We start from the raw sequence: 23,035 nt of genomic DNA, 5'->3' as shown, positions 1-23,035 counted from the left end.
ACAATGCGAGTGGAACCGCATAGACAATACACGCAGAGTCAATAGCATACACACGCGTGGTTTACCTATGAGACTTTTGATCCATACACATCTCGCAGAGGGTGCGCCCGCTGCGGATTTTCCCGATGTGAAAAAAATACATCTAGCTGAAAAATCATGTATTTACTCAAAATTTTCCTATGTAAGCATGCTCATATTTTTAGTGGAAGCGATGGCTATGCTAATCAGCTACCAGTACATATCATTGGCAGTTGCTTGGTGTAACACATTACGGTACCACAAGAACTTAAATGATCAATGCTTTTCTCGCTGTTCTTAGTCGCCGATCGGCGACCATGGCACGTCAGGACTAAGGTCGCCGTTCGGCGACCATGGCACGGTAAGAGTTAATGCCCCCAAACGAGATTCTTTTCGCCCGTCAACAGAGAGGCACACAGGTTGGTAATCCAGCTGTGTGAAGGCAGTCAAGCGGTTCATTGTGTCCCCCTTTCTGTGGTCAACTACATGTGCCCGTGAACAATGGAAATATTGATTGGGTGCGAGATATGAATAGAGCGTGCGCTGATGAGCTCTCAGAATCTTTTGTTCTACACAAAACCAGGTACCTGAATGAGGTGACTGGGGTCAGCGAACCCGCATTTCTAACTGATCTCCGCCTTGATCATTATGTACAGGTTCGTACGAGTTTACAGCAGAACAAGCAAAAAACTAAATCGGGAAAGGGTACATAATACTGTAAAACCCCCCTTTTTTTAAACAGCAGGAGAACAAATCCTGATAGAATAAACTCTGATCTTTTTATCAAACCCACTTTTCTGAGCATTTTAACACAAAGAAACATGAATTTAGGCCACTGAAGCAGGCACCCTTGTCTTCATTTTGGGAACCTACCAGGTTCCCGTTAATCAGTTGCTCCCACGGGAACCTGGTAAACCAGGTTCCCGTAAGGAACGGGTTAATATTGAATCCGTGACACCTTAATGTCTTGCCTTCTCCATTTGGAAGCCACTCTCTCAAAGTCTACAAAAAACATTGTCTCATGTCAATTCTAATGATTTGCTCCATTACTGTCTGCATGAAATGTATTTCGGATATTCACTGGGATCCACAGAATGAATCTATGGACAAATGTAGTGGTGCTACACTGCCACAACTAGAACTTAGCGGATTGCATAAATTCTGCAATCAGCAAGTGTGATCTAAATTATCATGCTACTTTGGAAAAGTGCCAAGTAGCACCATCTATGATTGCAGACAATTGATTTTGTCTTATTTCATTTGAAACTACCTTGTGCGTATTGTAAATCCACTTACAACATTGTCAACATAGTCAGTCATCAGGTCAACATTGAGGATTTGCTTCTCCTCAACATAGCCAGCAATGAAGAAAGGTGCCAAGCAGATAATGTCAATGACCTTCAATATTGGAGAGCGATATCTCAGCATTGCCTACAGAAGAAAGAAGAAAGATTACCTCAGTCTCTGAAACAATGTATTCAAAACAATTTAAAACACAATTATTGTATGCATTATCACATTTAAAATTGCAAATAAATGTGTTCTGTGTGTCATGTATAATGTATGAAATAACAAGGAAAAGTCTGTAAATCATCACGACACATAGGTACTGCCGTATTTTTTTTTACACAAAAAAAAAGGAAGATGTATTTAACAAAAAAATCATCAGGGCCCCGTTGCTAGAAACTTCATGTTTAAACGCAACTCGAACAAGAGACCCTCAGGTCTTGCGCTCACCTGAGTATCACAAGTTCACATTCCATGCATTCTTGCAGACTCTAACCTGAGAACATCAAATTGGCAACTTGGGGGGGGGGGGGCAGCATTTAGAGCTGGGGGCATGGTGTCCATTTGCATATTCCATCACACTGGTAAAAATACCTGCCATGTACACTGTACTTCACTTCTGATTCTAGAGAAGGATATTATTGAATATTCCTTAATTATGGAGGGTTGAGCCCCCTGGGGCCCCCAAGGAAAACATGGTGCCAATTCAAACACTTTGAGGTCCTATACCCCTAGGAATGCTACTTGCCAAGTTTGGTAAAAATCCATTATGTCGTTTTCAGTAAGAAAATGAAAATGTACACTTTAGGTCCGCATTTGGATCCCCCCCCCCCCCCCACTCTAAGGGGGGCAGACCTGGATCTGCAGATGAAAAAACTTGGAACTACAGTCATCAATGTACAAAGTCATAGTGACTTTGCTCTATCACTTCTGGGTCCCGTTGCTAGAAACTCAAATTGTGTTTAAATTGCATCAACGCAAGTATCTCCCACAAATTGCGTTTTATTCCTGCTTTCCATTGCTAGAAGAGACTTACGTTTGATTGCAATTTGCGTTTGATTCCTGTTAATTATTCAGATGTAAATCATTGTGGATGAGGATAGTCTGAAATTAGCAGAAATAAATCCCTGCAAACAGCAAGTGCATTGTGTATGCATCGCAACAAGAAATGACGGTAATTATTGTAAAGTATGGAAAAATATGCAAATATGTGTCCAATACCTTGAACAATGAAGTACAGAATGCTTGTTTAGGATTAGAATGGCTAGGATACCACAATATGTGCAAAATTTGAATGAACTCACGTTCATGCCTACTTCGATCCCAGAAAAGCACATTCTGTGAAATGACGTTGAAAGCAATAAGTGGGACTATGGGATCATCTAAAGCTGTGGGGAGTTCGTTGGCAAGTAGTTTTTGCGATCGCATTTATCGCATCTTGTAGTTTACACTTCGAATAATTCCTGACATATGTGAACTACGAGATCCTTATTACATAAGTTTGATCGTAAAATACTGTTACAGTGGGGAAAATGTCGCTAATTATGATAGAAAGTGTATGCTTTCAATTTCGCAGGGTTATCATTGCAAGGTCGCCTACATGCGGCATTATTATACTAGTACCTTGCTGTAGCTAGCTGTAGCTATATGAGAGTACAACGTACATAGGCACAGATACGTACGTGTGCGTAAATGCTATCTTCGTGAGACGATCAAGGGGGGGGGGGGTGCATTCGTTTTCGCACTGTAGATAGTGTAGGGTTAGGGCTAGCATATCAACCGGCTACATTTATGCAGTTGATGAAAACCAACCTTCATATGAATTTCTGCAGTGTTATGGATTTATTTTACTTTGCACAATTAGATAAATCTTTGTTGAACAAAATGTCAGCATACTGGTGGTGACAATGCATTTTTTGCTACAATGTAAGCAGTTTTTCTGACCATTATGAATCCAACGCAACTTTGCATTTGATCTGAACCAAACGCAAATTTAAAGTGGCATTTGATTGCAAAATGCAAGTCCTTTCAGCAAAGGGATCAAAAGTTATGAGTTATGAGTTCGAATCCTGCTCGAGTATGTACGCCCATGCCTTTTTTATCATGGCTACTACCAGGTACAGTAAAACACTGATCAATTCAGTGCTTATTTATGTCGATGTAGGGCAATTTGTCAACCAGTTGCAAAGCTTTATTGAATTGTGTAAAATAAGATCAGTTGTGTAAACAATGCAGAAATTCATATGAAGGTCGGTTTCCATCAACTACTGAAATTGTAGTTGGTTGTTAAGTTTAATACACTGTCTGATAGATTCTGGAAGTGAACGACCCCCTCCCTCCCCATGATCATCGTCTAAAAAAAAATAGCACTGAATGTGGTCTGTATGCACACATAACGTATCCATGTACGCATAGCTTGCTACAGCATAGTGTTCATAGATACCTGTTTCTGATACGTGTAATGCCATATATATGTAGGCAACCCTGCAATGACAACTCCATGAAGTTGAAATCATACACTTTCTACCCGAATTAGTGACTTTTTTTGCCTCTGCATAGTATTTGACAGTTATATTTGTGAAATAAAGATTTTGTAATTTGCAAATGTCAGGAATTATTCAAAGTGTGAAAACTAGAGGCTAAGATAAATGCGATCATAAAAACTCCTTGCCAATGAACTCGCCACAGCTTTAGATGATCCCATAGTTCCACTTATTGATTTAAATGTCATATTGCAGAATGCGCTTTTCAGGATCTGAAGTCTGCTTGAATGTGAGTTTATTTTTTGTACAAGCAAATTATGTGCATATCCAGGTATCCAAGCCATTTTAATCCTGAAGTAGTGTTCTGTAAAACTTCATTACTCAAGGTATTTGACACATGTTTTTGTATTTTAGCATACTTTTCAATACTTACTGCTGTTGCTTCCTGTGATCTACAGATGATGCGCTTGCTATTTGCAGGGATTGACTTTGGCTAATTTCAGACTATCCTCTTCCACAATGATTTACATCTGAATAATAAGCGAGAATCATACGCAACTTGCGATCAAACGCAAGTCTCTTCTAGCAATAGAATACAGGGATGAAATGCAATTTGTGGGCGATACTGCGGGTTTGACGTGAAGTTGCGTTTAATGGAAGTCGAGTTTCTAGCAACTGGGCCCAGGTCTGTCTCCTGCATACAGTCAAGTCAACTGATCACCAATATGTCATACAAGAATTTACATGTAACCCTTCAGCTGAAGAATATTTTCATTCACTACAGATTGTGGTTGCAATACAGAATACCTGAGGGCAGTTATATTGTACCTGTGGCCGGAATGAATTACATTGTAGTCTCAGTGCCAGAGGCTAAACCTTGTTTTACCATTTGCCCAATGCCTTGAGAGGTTTCTACCTTTTCCTGAGGTTGCCGAATTTGAATCTGGATGATGCAACTCTTGCAGTTTTGAGGGTTTTGAGATATTCAAAATGGCCACTAAGATGGCCACCAAAATCTTAAATGTTCATATATTTCCTCATAAGGGGTGTTTTACAACAAACAACCAAAAAAGAAAAAAAAACAAACAAACCAACAACCAAACAACAAAAAGTTTGTCCATATTTTCCTATTTTTTGTTTGCACATTGTAAGAAGATTGAATGTAAAACATCTGAAAAATTGGAGCTCACACTCATCAACTGTTCTTTTTATTATGTAAAACATGCCAGTGCAGAGACTCCAACCCCAAGCACCTTCTGATCTGGAGATTCTCCCGCCCGAAACCCCTAGCAAACGGGAGACTCCAAGTTGATGTGTGCGAAGCGCGAAGTTCCTAGGATTCTAGATGTTCTCTGGTGCTATCTTAGGCTTATTTTTTCAACATACGATAGAAATGAGTAAGAAATCCTTTCCACCGGGAGACACAGAGCCAGGGCGGGAGAAATCAAATCTCAAACGGGAGAACGGGAGATTGTGCAAAAATGGGCTTTCGGCGGGAGATCTCCCGTCGAAAACGGGAGAGTTGGAGTCTCTGCCAGTGGTGTTACAAACCTAGCTCTTGGGCCTCTGATACCATCCTGCTGCACCCTGACTAGAAATTACAACTTCAGCTGAAAAATTTATATATATATTTTTATAATGGAAGAATGCCAAGTAAGAAAATAAGTAATATTTTTCAGTTTCAAACTCTTTTATTCATATTAGCAATTTTCATGGAAAGATGCCATAATACAAATTAACAGTTTTCTTGGAAAGATGCTATTTGTCAGTCCCTACGACAATGAAGAGTTAATCATTCTGACCCTCACAAATCAATTATACCAGGGGCCAGTTTCATAAAAATTGAACAAAAAAGATTATTCTCACACTCAATCCATTTATGATTGATCACAACTCTCAATCAATCACAATTTTTTATTTAATAAATAGCTTTGAGACTAGTTGTAAATTGTGCTCAATATTTTTGTGCTAAATAATATTTAAATGAACTATTGTACATATGCCTATTTGTATGTATGCGCAAAAATCACATTCCAGCCCTAGTGTACTTTGGTTTCCATGTAATTTTCTCAAACACTGCTTTACCAAATTGCATTTAAAAAAATACTCAATAGAGTATTTATAATCGTTAATAGTAAGATCAAACGAGAACTTACTAGTTTGAAGTTTGCTCTTTATCTTATGAGGGAGTTGGAGAAAGAATTCACAGTGAGAGCCAGCTCAATGCGCGCGCAGTCATACTTCGTAGCAACAAGATTTGACTTCTGTCAGAGTGGAAAGATTGAGAACTTACTTGAAGTTGATCTATACGTTTTGAGATAATTATATTCATGACAGGGAGGGAGAGGAGGGACTGTGAATTCTTTCTCCAACTCCCTCATAAAATAAAGATCAAACTTAAAACTGGTAAGTTCTCGTTTAATCTTTTTATTTTATTTTGTGTGTTTACGCAAGAACTCACAGTGAGATTTTGTTGCACAGAAGTCACATTTGTTCCAACTGAACAATCTTAGGCATGCACAATGGCAAGCAAAAGGTAGGCTACAATTACCTGGGTCTGATGAGGCCATCATTTCCTCATATATCAGCTGTGACAGACACTTTCCCTCATCTTGCAGAGGCTTGTCATGGAATCTGCGAAATGTCTGCTCTTTGGACCAGCCTGCTTTTGCAAGGAACAGAGGAATAGGTGCATCTGCTGTTTGCTGCTGAGCTAGATGCTGCTCGGGTTGCGTGCACACTGAACATTGTGATGTCAATGCCAGCGCTAGTCATGATTTCCTTGATCCATCGAGAAATTGACTGTGCCGTCAATCTCGTGAAAGGCTTGCGAAAACTAATGAAGAGATGTCGTTCCTCTCCTCGGATCTCTTTGGTTCTCCAAAGATAGGCCGTACTGTATGTGACTACACACGTACGTCTGTCTGGGGGGTATGCTTTCAATAGTATGTCCAATCCAAAATTCCCAGGTCTCGACTGCTTAAGATGTTCATTCACTTTTAATGACACCAGAGATTGTTTGAGAATCATGTTGTCTAGATTCAGGCAGTGCAAAGTCTGTACCCTCTGGGTGGATATCAAGGTTAGTAACATGCACAGCTTCATCGTTAATTGCTTCAAACTACGTGAGTTTGTGGGAGCTAGCATTCTCATATACTTGTAAAACAATACTCCTATTCACGTCCCAAATTTCCATATACCGCGACCTTGGGAGACTGAGCTGAAACACACCTCTCATAAATGAGAGAATAGCGGATGAGTGCCAATAGTAATTGTTCATCCTTTAGTACTAGAAAGGCCGCAAGTGCACTCCATGCTGAGTTAATAGCTGAATAGCTCAAGTTCTCTTCATAAAACACGTGCGTAAAAAACTCCAAAACAAAATTAACCTTGGTGTGAAGGTGACTTTCCTTCTTAAGTATACAAAACTTTTTCCATTTCCTTATATATGTACAATACTGCCTTTGGGTTGATGCCCTCCAAGATGCTGCCAAGATGTCCACTGTTCTGCTGCTCATGAAAGAGTTCTTGAACAGCAGCTTCAAAACCTGCAACATAACAAATCAAGGCAAGCGTGTAAAGTGTGTGGTTCCCCAGATACTGGTTGCGCAATCAGATCCTGTGTCTTGGAATAAAGAGTGGTTCATCCTTCAACATTCTCCTCATGCGAGGAAACCACGCTTGTGTCAGCCAGTTTGGGACAATAAAGAGACCATGCGCCTTGTCATTTTTTATTTTTCAGAGACATTTGGGGATGAGGCAGAAGGGAGGGAATGCGTAGAAATCACCCCAACCCAGAGTGAATGCATCCACTGAAACTGCATCTGGGTCAGGCAGCCATGTAATATAAGCATGCAGTTGTTTATGGAGTCTGGACGCAAAGAGATCAATTTGGGGAGTACCACATTTCTTTGTGATATATGTAAAAACTTTCTAATTCAGCATCCATTCTGGGGGGCGTTTCATGAAGGAACTTGTCGGATAAAATGTCCGACAAGTCAATTATATCCGACAAGTTCAGAGAAATCAGCCAATCAGACTAAAGAATTTCTCAAAACTTGTCGGATATAATTGACTTGTCAGATATTTTATCCGACAAGTTCCTTCATGAAATGCCCCCCAGTTCTGTCAGTGAAATGAGGAGATCTCCTGTCTGCCTCTGTATTGTCACAACCAGGTAAATACTTTGCTGTGATCCAGATGTTCCTTTCCTTATATCAAACCCATTTAATGCCTCCTATATTGTTCAGGTAGGCTACAGCTGTTGTGTTGTCAGTTCTAATGAGCACATGCGAATCATGCAAAAGGCCACAAATGATTTCAAACCAAGCCCTATAGCCAACATTTCAAGATAGTTGATTTCATTGTTTTGAGCACACACTATCTTCTGATCATCCCATCTATCGCCAGTTTCACAGCTTCAATCAGTGGCACCCAACCCTGCCCACTGGCGTCAGTACGGAGCTCTAGAGCTGGTCGATCTTGACTCATTGGTGCCAACTGGAAGTAAATGTTATTGAACCAAGCTAACTCCTGTTTAGAATCTTCAAGGCGCAGAGCTTTTGCTTTCGCTCCTCCGCGCTCAGCCTCAGCCAACTGAGCCTCGGAGTCGGCTCAAGGCCTGCTATCTTCCCCCCTCACTTTGAATCCTGCTTTTTGTGTGAAGGTTGCAATTTGAATGGACTACGAATTAAACCTTGAATTTTGCTCTGGTATTCAATTGTAATAAACTATCTGTTCACCACTTGAATGGTTTAGTAGAGATGTCTGCAGTTACGTGTAATGTTACTAATTTTGCCAGAATGTCCAAAATGCGAGGGTGTGGAATAATTTTGCATGCAACTGTACTTATTCATAGGCCTACTATAGTGCTAATACATGTAGGCCTACTAATATCCCACATGTACTTGGAATTATCTGCTTCATTGAAGGAATTCAGGTCCGCTTCAGGCCCGAGCTAACATCAGTATAAAATGTATCTTGATTTTTCGCTTTGTCTAAATTCAGTGACACATGCAGGGGTGAAAGAATAGAAAAAAACAAATAAAGAAAAAGTGGGATTTTGCATGTTCTGCTTTGTATGTTTACGTATGCAGTGTGTGTTTGTATGGGTAACTTTTTCCAAAACTAATGAACCAAAAGTGGTCATAAACATTTCAAGATTTTTAGGACAATTGCAATAGTCACAGTATTTACCATATGCCTCTAATGCCGCACAAAACTGAACTGAAACTAGTAGGGAAAGTGTAGCACTAATAAATTTTGCATTTGCGGTTAATACAAAGCTAGGTTACTAAGTAAATCCCGCTTCAAAAATGGGCTAAAGCTGGACTACAGTAAAAGGGATATTAGACATTTTGTGTGATACTCTTGCACTGAAGTGTGAATGCAATTCAAAGGAAACCTACAGTTGATCGAATTCCCAAAATTGATTTCATACCTTAGAGCCCCAAGAATTCATTTGCTGGAGGTAGTACCAACAACCATTTTCTCTTTGATTTGCCTCTCCAAATCATTAATTGTTCTTGATATCCAGGTACGAAAGTCGCTGAAAAGTTGGATGACATCATTTGCAGCACAACTCTTCTCAAAGATATCAAGAAGATGTCATGTGGGCAACAAACTTCTTCTCTGGAATCGTTTCACAGTGTGATCGATCAGTTTGCACCCAAGATGAAGTCGTGTATACAGATACCATGGCATGCTTTGCAGGCAAGTATATTTTTGTCTGTATTTTAGTTAAACGGGCATAGTCCCGGTAGTGTAGATGGCGCTGTTGATGCTACTGCCGATCACCGTTAGCATTGATACGAAGATTGCCGAAATTGAGCTGTCATCAAGAGTAAAGCGCGTAGGTGTTGCTAAGTAACGTTGCCTTCGTTGTCTTCTCTGCGCATCACGCAGTCTGCAGTAATGCCAGGGTGCGTGCATATGTGCTTCTTATTATGCAATCACAAAAGATTTGCTAAAGCTGTCATCCCCCTGAGCCGAATCATGAGCCGAACTGTGATCGGACCACTGACACAGTGGATCGGACTTCTTCGGACTCGGGAAAGTGGGCCAAAGCGTAAGCGCCCAAGAGAAGTCGATAGCATAGGTCTCTATAGGAATCTTGCGCCGTGCGCCTGCGTATGCATTTGACTAAAACACGGGGACCATGCACCTTTAATCTGTGCTCTTACCCTTCCCCTGCCCTTCCAGCACCTCCCACCATCACCACAAAAAAGAAAGGAAAGAAATGTACTGACTTGACTTTACAATCTTTGTTTTACAACAAATATTTGAGTCTTCAGGTGTCTAAACAAGTCTTTCCTTAGTTCAAAGACAATGTTTTAATGCACTTTACAACTTCTAGTGACATATTGTTTCTTCCTACAATGACAATGGCCATGAGAATGAGAAGTAGAATACCTAAATTCACACGGTAAAATCCAAGTGCACCTCCCCCTCCATTAATATACCTAGCTATGCCACTTTGTCCTTTTATTTGAATGGTTGTTCCAATGTTATGTTACTACTGAACATCATTTTTTCTACATATAACCTTGTGTCCAATGGCTGAATTTCATCACCAAGTTCTTATATCATATTTCTGTTACAGGCTTCACCTTGCAGCATTGCATCACAACCCTAACAATGACCGGCAACAAGCCACCACCAGTGAAGGAAAGCATCGTTTCATCATCAGCAAGCCCAAATAGAAGCCTGGATCAGCGACTGCGAAGCCCATCAAAGAACCTCCCACCTACTGTAAGTTAAAGCTTTGATAAGCAAAATAGGATGCTGTCTAGTTTTGCCGTAGTAAGCCTACTTTGTACATAGAAAAATTATACAGTATATCACTTGGTAATGGTAATTATAACAGTGCCTCCCCACTACAAAAAAAAAAACTAGAAATATCACTGAAGGTGATTAATACCCCCGTCCCGTGACGACAGTCTTACCCAAGGAATGATCTTTCCTTGATCTTCTGCCATTTAAATGCCGTTACCATGGCAACGCAGCTTCCGACACGTCCAAAAAATGTCTTGCACATCTTCCCACCAAGACTATTGTGTGTGCCACATTTCATAAGCTTTTGTCAAAAACCGAGGAAGTAGTTCAATCCACAAGATCTTTCCTTGATCTTCCGCCATTAATATGCCGTTACCATGGCAACGCAGCTTCCGACACGTCCAAAAAATATGTCTTGCACATCTTCCCACCAAGACCAATGTGTGTGCCACATTTCATGAGCTTCAGTCGAATACAGAGGAAGTAGTTCAATCCGCAAGATCTTTCCTTGATCTTCTGCCATTTATATGCCGTTACCATGGCAACGCAGCTTCTGACACTTCCGAAAAATATGTCTTCCACATCTTCCCACCAAGATCAAGGTGTGTGCCACATTTCATAAGCTTTGGTCAAAAAACTGAGGAAGTAGTTAAATCCGCAAGATCTTTCGTTGATCTTCTGCCATTAATATGCTGTTACCATGGCAACGTACTTTCGGGTACTGTCAAAAAATGCGTCTTGCACATCTACAACCAAAGGCACACATCTGTACCAAGTTTCATGGAAATTGGGCAAAAACTGAGGAAGTAGTTTGCAACACAAAATTTTCCATCATTTTGGCTCATAATATGTGAGCTGTTACCATGGCAACATACTTTTTGTCACTGTCAAGAAATGTGTCATGCTGACCTATATCCTAAGACAAACATTCAATATGAATTCCATGAGAATTGGAAGAACACTGATGAAGCAGTTTTGCCATGAAGCATTTTGCCCTATATTTTACCAATAACATGCCGTTACCATGGCAACGCACTTTTTGCCACTGCGGAAATATGTGTCTTGCACATTAACATATTCAGATGAACATCTGTACCTAATTTCATAAAAATTGATCAAGAACTGTGGGAGGAGTTCGCGACGCAAGATTTGTACCCATTTTTGCCCATAATGTGGACCGATGTGTTGGCTCAGTGAGTAGAGCGGCTGCCCTCACAATCGGGAGGTCGTGGGTTCAAACCCCGGCCGCGTCATACCAAAAGACGTTAAAAGATGGGAGTTGCTGCTACCTTGTTTGCCGTTCAACAGTTGAAAAGGTGAGAGCAACGTCGATCTGGCGCTGCTCAGTGGCTGCCGGGCCCACGATCAATTGGGCAAAATGAGTTTCCATTCTTGGACAATAAAATTTGGAGTTTATATCCAAAAACAATTATTATAATTATTATATTATAATATGCCGTTACCATGGCAACGTACTTTTGGGTACTGTCAAAAAATATGTCTTGCACATCTACAACCCAAGGCACACATCTGTGCCAAGTTTTATGGGAATCGGTTGAAAACTGAGGAAGTAGTTCGCGACGCAAGATTTGCAACGGACCGACTGCCCGAGCGCCCGAGCGCCCGCCCGCCCGACCGCCCGCCCGACCGCCCGCCCGACCGCCCGACCGTCTGCTGATTCCTATATACCCCCTTCAAACTTCGTTTGGCGGGGGTATAAAAAAAAAAAAAACTAGAAATGTCACTATGGCGACTGGTATGCCTCCGCCATAATGCATGATTCTCCTAATAGGTATAGATAGTACATGTGGACAACGTGTGATTACATTTTAACAAAATTGGCAAAATATTAAAATGACAAGTTTGGCACAAATGTGTTGAATGTTCACCTTCCTTGACCTAGGTTTAACTGGATGAATAGGAGAGCATGTATTTGGGATTTAAGGATTTTAACTTGCCTTTGACCCATTCATAAGTTTATGCATTGAGTAATTTTCAAGGTATGGAGAAAAATTGCAATTTCTGTATTGAACAGTAAATTGTTACGATTTTTATCTGGCCTTTGACCCTAAAATTCATAAGATAATCACTGTCAGGCAGAGCATGCATAAATATGTAGTACGTTTCAAGATAACTTGAGCCACTTCCGAGATATGGAGGAAAAAATTAGTACAGCACTTTCACTTGATTTTTGACCTTTTGACCTTTGAGGCAAAACAAAAGAAAAAAAAAACCTTTCCAGAGAATCTCTGTTCGTTTATACACGCATACATCAAGTGTAAAAAAAAATCCTGCTGACATTGCATAAACATGAGGGAAATTGTAAAATGTTTAAGTGTTGCCCTTGACCTTTGACCCCATGAACCCTAAATTCTCTAGATAATTACTGCCAGTCAGTACTGTATATATGCTATGTTCCATGAAGATACCTTGAACAATTTCCAAGGTACAGAGAAAAAAGGTGAAGTTTTGATATCTTTACTTGACCTTTTGACCTTTGACCTCATGACCCAAACTTTCACCAGAGAATCTTAATTGGATAATACATGTATACACTAAGTTTCAAGAAAATATCTTCAGGCATTGCATAGATATGGTGGAAATAGTGAAATTTTATGTATTTGACCTTGACCTTTTGACCTTGAGCAAGTGCACCTAAAAGTTGATAGGCACAACTTCACCCTCTAATACATATACATGCCAAGTTTCATTAGGATACCTCAAAAGGTTTTGATAGTTACCCTGTCCACAAAATTCATTACGGACGGACAACCCGAAAACATAATGCCTCTGGCACCACTTCGTGGCGGAGGCATAAAAATAAAGAAATGCAGAAATAGGGAGAAATTTATCATTCGAAATAAAAGATGTACTACATTTTAATGTGAAGAAAAACATCTGTGTGTTAATGTGTTTTATATCTTCCCCCTTTTTTTTCTGTTCTATAGCATATGTTGAGGAACTCATGACTGAAGTTTCAGAGTATGACAGTGAGGCATCTCCACATGCAAGACAGCCATCACCACCTCCACTGTCCAGTGAACACACTTACCCATCAAAAGAAGATATCATTCAACAGCATCAGACCCGACTCAGTTCAGCCCATCAATGAAGTGAGGTCGAGTGGATTAGAGTTCTTAGGACACAATGCTACAAAGAAAAGAAATGCTGTCCAGTGGTAATTTATCATCGGAACAACCTTTAGAATAAATAGAAAATATATTTAAAAAAACATTGAAATTTAATTTATATTTTATGAGTAATGGGAGGATAGAGAATTCAGCCATTGGCTGCGCATTAGCCATTGGCTGAATTTGCGTAATATGAGAGGCCGTTCCGCCATCTTTAAAAGCTGATGACTACTGTGAAAAAATATTTCGAGATGAAATAGATCTTGTATAAGCCACATTTAAAGCTGTTCAGAGTAAGGGAGGGAGCGGAGGGTGCTGAATTCTCTATCCTCCCATTACTCATAAAATATAAATTAAATTTCAATGTTTTTCATTTAATTTTCTATTTTATCTCCTCATGTACGGTAGAGAATTCAGCCATTGGCTGCGCATTAGCCATTGGCTGAATTTGTGTAATATGAGACTTCAAAGATTTTCACAGTAGTCATTGTTCACAGAAGATATATTGTCAGAGATATGTTTTTGGGCAACTTTACCTACTATATTTACAGGACTGTATCTTGTCCCCTCCTAGAGGTCTGTTATCCCAGAACTGCTTGTCCAAAAGATGTTGCCTGGGATGCGGGTTTCAGGTAAAAATTCCTGAACGTGGATTCACTTTTCCACCCAGCATGTTTGAGAATGTCTGCTATTGGAAAATGATTCCTCTTGGCAGATGAGGTTGCCGCTGATCTCGTTGAATGTGCTTTTAAGAGATCGGTGTCGATACCCGATGCTTTCAACACAGTTTTAATCCATCGAGCGATGGTTTGCTTTGATGCCCTCCCATGAGGTTGCTTGTAGGTGACAAATAGTGCATTCACCTCCTTCCTCAATGTGCTTGTTCTGTTAATGTATTCTTTAACATAGTGTACAACGCAGAGTTTCTTATCCCCGGGAAAGGCTTTCAGTGTTACTTTCACTCCCACATTCCCAGGTTGACTCTGCTTTATCAAATCAGCCACTGCTATCTCCACACAATCTTTGGACACCTTCACATTGTCAAGGGTTAGGTATGAAAGTGTTTGCACTCTTTGGGCGGAAGTCAACGCTAGTAAAAAACATACTTTGTGTGTCAGTTGACACAGCGAAATCTTGTGAGCTGGAGTTACTTGTCTGAGGTAGCTCAGCACCTTCCCTACATCCCATATGAAGCTGTATCGCGGAGTGGGTGGTCTGAGATTGAAGATGCCCTTGAAGTACCGGTAAATCCAAGGATGTGTAGAAATGGTGTATTTCTCGTCCCGTAGAAGAACAAGTGATGCGAGTGCACTCCTTGATGTATTCAAGGTGCTGTAGCTTGTTCCATTTTTGTACAGAGAATTAAAGAACGCAAACAAATTTCCCACCCTTGTATGGGTCCGACATAAATGACGCTCGTGACAAAACCTTTGCCACTTCCTAATACTGTATATGCTATATATTTCGCGGGGGTTTTATTTTCGCGAATTTCGCGAGTCGGGAGCTATTCGCGATATTAACAACACGCGAAAATATTACCTTCCAAAGTGAATCCCTTGCCTTGATGATACAAACATTTCAGTACTAGTATACCATGTCGCGGCTTATTGAACAGACCATACTGGCTAAGCTTGTTTACGTACATACAGCACGTCCATGTCTATACTTACATCCTACTTACGAATACTGTAGAGAGCCAATCCATTATCGCAAGGGGACCACTCGTCAGAAATCTAGCGCGATGGAATTAACCACTTCAAAAATGTTGAATTTTAACTTACTAGTTCGCAGAGTTTGGTAAGTTTTTTTCATGCAGTGTATAACTAGTATCATTCTTATTTGCTAGTAAGTTGAAAATTCACACTTTCTTTGCCACTTCATATTTTCTCTGGTCCCCCAATCGCGAATTTAACCACTCGCGAAAATGTGTGACAGCGGCAATTCGCGAATATTTATGTACGCGAAAATTATAGCGTATACAGTATACACCATATACTGCTCCTTGGTGGATTTCCTCCAAGATGCTGCCATTATCAGCAGTCTCTTCCATCAGCCCTTGAGCTATGAAATGTTTGCTCCAACCCTGCAACATAAGAGGGAGAGATGGGTAAGTGGATGGGGTCTACCTGTAATGGGTTGAGTTAACAACCGGTGTTTTCGCAATACCCAGGGCTCCTCCAGTAGCATGTTATGTAGTACGGTATACCAGGGCTGTGTTGGCCAATTCGGCACTATCAAAATTCCCCTAGCGCCATCTTGTCTGATTTTTTAGAGACACTTTGCAACCAAGCTAAATGGGGGAAATGCATAAAATTCTAGGGGTCCCCAGTCAATAGTGAATGCGTCTACTGCCCATGCCCCTGGATCTGGTCTCCAGGGAGCTGGGCATTCAGTCTGGTGGCAAAAAGGTCTACGTTTGGTAACCCATACCTCTGCACTATCTCAGTGAATATTGTCTTGTCTAGCATCCATTCTATATTGTCATTGAATTTCCTTGACATCGTACCTGCTTCTGTGTTCTTTGAGCCTGCGAAGTGAGATGCTGTTATCCAAATTTGTCGTCTACTACACCAATCCCAAATTTGTCGTCTACTACACCAATCCCAAATTTGCAACGCCATTTCATTACATGCATCAGACTTGACGCCACCCATGTTATTCAAGTATGTCACCACTGTGGTGTTGTCTAATCTCACCAGTATATGTGCATCTCTGACATTTGAACAGAAGCTTTTGAGTCCCAAACCGGCTGCTAGCATTTCCAGATAGTTTATTTCATTACCTGCTGCTCTTGCTAATTCTTGAGCATTCCATCTACCCCCTGTCTTAGATTGCAGGTCTGTGGCACCCCAACCTTGTCCACTAGCATCTGTTCTTATTTCTTTTGATAGTTTCCCTGGGTACAGGGGTTTAGACAGGAGATGTGCATGGGATAACCACCAAACTAGTTCCGCCTTGGCTCTATTCAATAGGCTCATATGTCTATCGAAATGTCCTTTCTGTTTTCTCAGGGCTCTGATTTTTTCCCTTTCCAGCTGCCTGTAATGCAAGGGGCCGTACTGAGATGCTGGTAAGGCGGCCACAATCTTCCCAATGACTTTAGCTACCTCACGGATACTAGGTTTGTTATTAGCAAGTAAGGATCTGCATGCATCTTGAATGTCATTGCTTTTACTGGCTGGGAGGGTGATTCTCATTTCAGATGTATTTAAATGGAAACCCAGAAATTCAATCTCACGAGATGGTTCAAGTACCGATTTCTCTGAGTGAATAATGAACCCTAGACCAGTCAAAAGGTCAGTGGTGGCTTGCACAGCTGAGGGAGTGTCTGCTTTATTGTTCCCAATTATCAGTGTGTCGTCCAAGTACAACAAAACTGTGTACCCCTGTTGTCTTAGTAAGGCAAGCACTGGTTTCAGTATTTTGGTGAACAGTCTTGGGGCGGAAGATAAGCCATTTGGCAAAGCTTTGAACTGCCACAATTGGTTTCTCCATACGAAGCGGAGATATTTACGAGAGTCTAAGTGAATGGGAATTGTGTAGTATGCATCACGGAGGTATACTGAAGCCATATAACACCCTTTTGAGAGGAGCAGAATACCAGATTGAATATTATCCATTTTAAAGTGTTGGTACTGAACACTTTTGTTGAGTTTGGACAGGTCAAGAATTAATCGAACTCCTCCGTTCTTTTTTGGTCTCGTGAAAACCTCTGAAATATCCCCTTCTTCATGGACACATTTTTCAATGACCTGTTTTTTTTCTAGAACAAGAATCTCATGGTCAATCTTGGCTGTTTCTTCAGCATTCCGCTTGTAAGAACGCAGAGGTTTTTCTCGAGAAGGGGGAAATTTTTCTGGGTCAAATTCTATTGTATAGCCTTGAACTGCTTGTATGATGTGTGGGTCTCTCGTGATATTTTCCCAAGCAGGGAAAAGGGCTCACACCCATAAATATTTCCCCATAGGGATGTGTGTTAAAAATTAAATTTCAAAAAATTCTGTAAAATAGCTGGGAGAAATGAGGTGTTTCAGCTTCACTAACCTGGATAAGTTAGATGTATCCTTTCATCCATCCAATTGTCAGGGTGGATAATTCAGTTCAAATTCTGTCCAGGGGTCCGAAAAGCCAGACTACGAGTTCTTGTCACTCAAAAAATCACCCATTTTCCGTACACGTACCCAACGATCATATAGTCCCCTCAAATTCCACCAGAAAAGCTTTCATCTTCTAACCAAAATGCAATTTGTAGAGGAATTCATACTCAATATCTACAGCTATTCAGTTTTTTGCCAAACTACATCATTGATTTTTAATCAATTTTTTTCTTCATTTATTTTGGTATCTTTGGTACGAATTTGTGAAGGGGTCTGGGACATTCCATTGTATTTACGGGTGTGAGCCCTATAGTGAAGGTCATATTTCTCATTTGACTTTTAAACATCATAAATGTGTTTTTGATGATATTTGCACCTACATCATATGGGAAATTACACATTCAAGGGTTATAAAGCTTCTCAAAGGGACACTTTTGAAACTCACACCCTTTGAGGTTTTTTAAAAAAATAAACATGTAGTGTTGATCAGTTCTTCATAAGATGAATACCTAGATGCAGGCAGTAATCTTTGATTACGGAGGTGTCATCATCACATTATTGCCTACAAAATACTTGAAAAGACTTTGTTTTGTCAAACAGACTAACTTTATGAATTTTGACCTGTTTCAGTGGTAGCCAAACAAAGAAATACATTAAAATAACACAGTCACTCAAAGTTGTGTGATACTGATGACTGCTATGTACAAAGATCTATCTATACCACAACAACATAATAAGAAAACAAATTGTAGCCAAACAGAGTTGGGGGGGGGGGGGGTAGAGGAGAGAGGTGGGGGGGGGGGGGGGGTAGGAAGGGGAAGGGGGAGGGAGGAAGAGATCTGACACAATAGATCAACATAAACCAGCAGAGTTTGTATGGGATGAATACTTCCCATAGACTTGTGTGCATTGCATGCATCCTCTATAGGGCTCACACCCATAAATATTTCCCCATAGGGATGTGTGTTAAAAATCAAATTTCAAAAAATTCTGTAAAATAGCTGGGAGAAATGAGGTGTTTCAGCTTCACTAACCTGGATAAGTTAGATGTATCCTTTCATCCATCCAATTGTCAGGGTGGATAATTCAGTTCAAATTCTGTCCAGGGGTCCGAAAAGCCAGACTACGAGTTCTTGTCACTCAAAAAATCACCCATTTTCCGTACACGTACCCAACGAAATATAGTCCCCTCAAATTCCACCAGAAAAGCTTTCATCTTCTAACCAAAATGCAATTTGTAGAGGAATTCATACTCAATATCTAATCTACAGCTATTCAGTTTTTTGCCAAACTACATCATTGATTTTTAATCAATTTTTTTCTTTATTTATTTTGGTATCTTTGGTACGAATTTGTGAAGGGGTCTGGGACATTCCATTGTATTTACGGGTGTGAGCCCTATAGTGAAGGTCATATTTCTCATTTGACTTTTAAACATCATAAATGTGTTTTTGATGATATTTGCACCTACATCATATGGGAAATTACACATTCAAGGGTTATAAAGCTTCTCAAAGGGACACTTTTGAAACTCACACCCTTTGAGGTTTTTTAAAAAAATAAACATGTAGTGTTGATCAGTTCTTCATAAGATGAATACCTAGATGCAGGCAGTAATCTTTGATTACGGAGGTGTCATCATCACATTATTGCCTACAAAATACTTGAAAAGACTTTGTTTTGTCAAACAGGGAAGGCTTGGAGGGGGAGACCTCGAGACCCTCCTCACACAAAAATGGCTTCAGACGACCTCCGACGACAGCTGGTGCTGTAACTAGATTGTTGTCTATGTTGTGTTCATCATCACCTACCTGTTCTATTTCCTCCCCTGGCTTTGGCTCTGCCTGTGGTAGGCTGGCTGCTTGTTGCAACCCTCCCTTGCTGCTGTCGGTGTGTAAGTGTGAGGAGGGTCTCGAGGTCTCCCCCTCCAAGCCTTCCCTAAAAAAGGCTGTGCAGATGAACCGGCCATGGGGTTGGGATGTGATGTTCGGTGGTCATAACCCCTCCCTGACGGGCGGGTGAACCCAGTCGACGTGTATTGACGGCGAGATGTCACATCCGGTTTCTTGTACGGCTGGAATCGTGATTGCTCTCGTGTGAAGCGTGATTTCATCATGCCTGACATTGTTTTCCTTTGTTCTTGGATCTCTTTCACTTGACGCCCCAGGTCATCTCCAAACAAGTACTTTGTCACTCTGTGAGAGGGCTTGCACAGGTGGTGGAAATTTGAGTTCATGTCAGGCTTTATGCTGTCCTTTCTCATGCAGTTGAGGGAGAAGTTTGCATCGCAGAGAAAGGCCATAGCATCCTGCTGAGCTTCAGACAAAGTTGCTGGAAGGGTACGAGCAAACGCGTTTATCCCTTTCAAGAGGGATGATTGGATCATTTGTAGTTTCAGATCCCTGTGTCTTGTCCCCGTGGAGATGTTCTCCCAGATTGTGCTGTTAACTTTAGAGGTTTCTAGACATGTGCAGTTTGATGGGCAGGGGTAGCGAGTTGCTGCTTCATCGAGAGATTTCTGGTCAAGTTTCTGTCCCATCATATACACAATGGTGTCTGCGACATCCTCATCGAGTGGTTCCCCTATCCTGGACGGAGCCACAAATTTCTGAGCCATTCGTGGTATCTTGAATTCTGGCCGTTTGTCTTTGTCTGGATGCCTTAGGCCTCCCGCCGCTAGACAGAGTTTTGCCTGCAGCCTTCTTCTTCGCTGCCGGAGCTGGGCTGGCCTTAGGCTCACACAGCTCGGTATCTTTTTGGGCTTTTGCCTTCTTCGATTTGTCAGCTGGTTTATCCATGCTGAGAACGATAATCACGCTTGTACGAGAGCACGAAATCAGTTCCGTATTTCCGCAGATTTTGATGATATTTTTCGATTTTTCGGTCAGATAAAAGTCGCTTTGCGATTGAACATTGCGCTGGAACGAAGATGGCGATTGCGCGCAGAACGGCCTCTCATATTACGCAAATTCAGCCAATGGCTAATGCGCAGCCAATGGCTGAATTCTCTACCGTACATTACGAGATAAAATAGAAGGACAAAGTGGCTTAGATAGAATATATTGATGGGTAGGGGATGGGGTGCACTTTACAATTTTTTTTTTTCATTTTTGTCAGCCCGCTGAAGGATAAGAGACTGAGGGATTGAAATGGTTTCTATCATCTACCCGTCTGTCATAACTTGGCTCCACCAAGCTCAGTTTTGTCCAAACCTTTTTGGTACATAGTTCCTAGGGACAGTGGGATTTGGATGGAGTCAAAGGTCACACAGGTCAATGAGTTTTAGCCTGCTTTAAATTTTTAGTGTAAGTTTTTCTATATGCCAGTAACTGGGTGAGACATCCTCATTAATTGTCATTATTGGAAGTAAAAATATGTCACTAAAACCAAAAGGCATCAAAATATCAAGTTTTAGAACAAAGGAAAGAGTTGATTGGATAATTGAATTTAGCAGTATATGTTGTAAAACAAATAAGCATTGTGAGCATTTATGATGGAGGACTTACATGTATGTCAAAATATGTTTTTATTAATTTCATTTTATTTACTAATCAATGTATTAGTGGTATTTTTGTTGTATTTTTTTTATTGGGGGGGGGGGGGTGTTAAATACCTTCAATAAAGATACCCCATAAAGGGTCTCCAGAAAGACTCATGGGATGTTTTATTGCACCAAGCATTCTTGAAAGAAGAAAAATACAATGTAGGTGTCACAGAAGTATTTTGACAGTCTGGTTGTAAAGTATTGTTAGTAAGTACACGCATCACCACTTTTTATATGCCTGATGGTATGGCCTGTATTGTCTGTCCATTAGCAAATAGTTGTGAAGATAACTCATTTATTGTTTGGTAAAATTCATGCATTCTTGCATAGATGGATCATATTGAAGTGTAGTTGTGTGTGAAGGTGAGATAACTTAGGTAGGTCAAAGGTTATGGAGGTGGTATGCCTGAAAATACACATTTCTCAAGATAACCAAGTATTGTTCAAGATACAATTTTGAATTTTAAACCTGGCAAGTGTATACTTTGTACAGTGTAAATGATGTAATGTGATTATGGGTTCATGAGGAAAAAGGTCAAAGGTTACCAGGTCAATATTATATATGTGCCTGAAAATACACTGTTGTGATATGTTGAGAACTGTTTGAAATATGAACTTTTAACCTGGTAGATATTTACTTGGTATGGTGTCGATGTAATGAGTCTGTGTGTTTATGAGGTCAAACGTCACAGATCAGAAACAGAAATACACAACACTCGTTGTATTAGCAACTGTAAAAAGGTAGCTTTTTAGTTTCATCCATGTTTTAGATTTTGAAGTACGATTCAGCTCGTACAGTGGAACCCTGTTATAACAAGTATTGAGGGACTATAAAAATTAGTATTACCTTGTTTTATGAACTATCTCATTATATCTGGGTAGAAAACTAAATGTAAAACGTTTGCTCTAATTTCTGTTGATATTCTAGCCATTCAAAAACTCATATTTGAACATTTGGTTAAATGTTCCTCACTAAAACGGTATTTGTATCCAGTATCATAAATTATTATCTATATAGGACGTTTTAGCGGCGCATTAAAAACGCGTATTGTAGTCCGATCAATTTTTACCGTTAAATATCAGAGCATATTGAACGAAACGCATAGGCCAACGTATTAATTCCCCATAGGCTATCGTTGTTACTTGCCGTTCAAGATCACACCATATTCAATTCTGTCTCGTTTATTGCGCGAGCGCTTGCTGAATGCGCAAACGCTTGCTACTAGTGCGCGTCATTTTGTTACAATTCACAAACGCGCAAACATCTTGCCTGATACGCAGTTTTAGGGGCTTCCCCTTTTCAGCGCTGGGATGTGACTGCCGAGTCAACTTCAAAGACGAGTAGAAGCCGGGTAATTTTGTGCAGTTTGTGCTTGCTCTACTTGATTGTATAGATAATAATCATATTGGATGGCCATGATAATAATCATATTGGATGGCCTTGATTCATGGAATACCAGGGAATATTGCACGAGTTAGAGCCAATATTGCACTCATCTTTGATTCGTGCAATATTGGCCCTAACTCGTGCAATATTCCCTGGTATCCCATTCATAGCCATCCAATACAAGGAAAAGTAGAAATTACGCAGTGTGTAATATATGTCCCCACCGGAAGTAGCATTTTGTAGCAAAATGTACAATACAGGTTAAAAATCAAGGTCAGAGGTCAAAGAAGTCAAAGGTCAAAATTCCGTGTAGA

At 40.5% G+C, this 23,035-nt stretch overlaps 1 protein-coding gene across 2 annotated transcripts in view; it reads right to left on the bottom strand.

Annotated features, from left to right (window-relative positions):
• LOC139716462 (seipin-like) overlaps window positions 1–23,035 on the bottom strand; it is a 168,601-nt gene that overhangs the window by 54,383 nt on the left and 91,183 nt on the right. The window contains exon 5 of one of the 2 annotated variants that reach the window (XM_071628008.1): window positions 1,315–1,449. The exons of the other annotated variant lie outside the window; for it this stretch is intronic. Within the exon in view, the coding sequence (XP_071484109.1) occupies window positions 1,315–1,449 (135 nt within the window). The remainder of the gene's footprint in view (window positions 1–1,314; window positions 1,450–23,035) is intronic. 2 annotated transcript variants of the gene reach the window in all.

Source organism: Diadema antillarum, unplaced genomic scaffold, assembly GCF_040938485.1.
Source record: "Diadema antillarum isolate AM-2024a unplaced genomic scaffold, OU_Dant_1.0 scf00000065, whole genome shotgun sequence".
NCBI classification, from domain to species: Eukaryota; Metazoa; Echinodermata; class Echinoidea; order Diadematoida; family Diadematidae; genus Diadema; species Diadema antillarum.
This window is presented reverse-complemented; position numbering and strand designations above follow the sequence as displayed.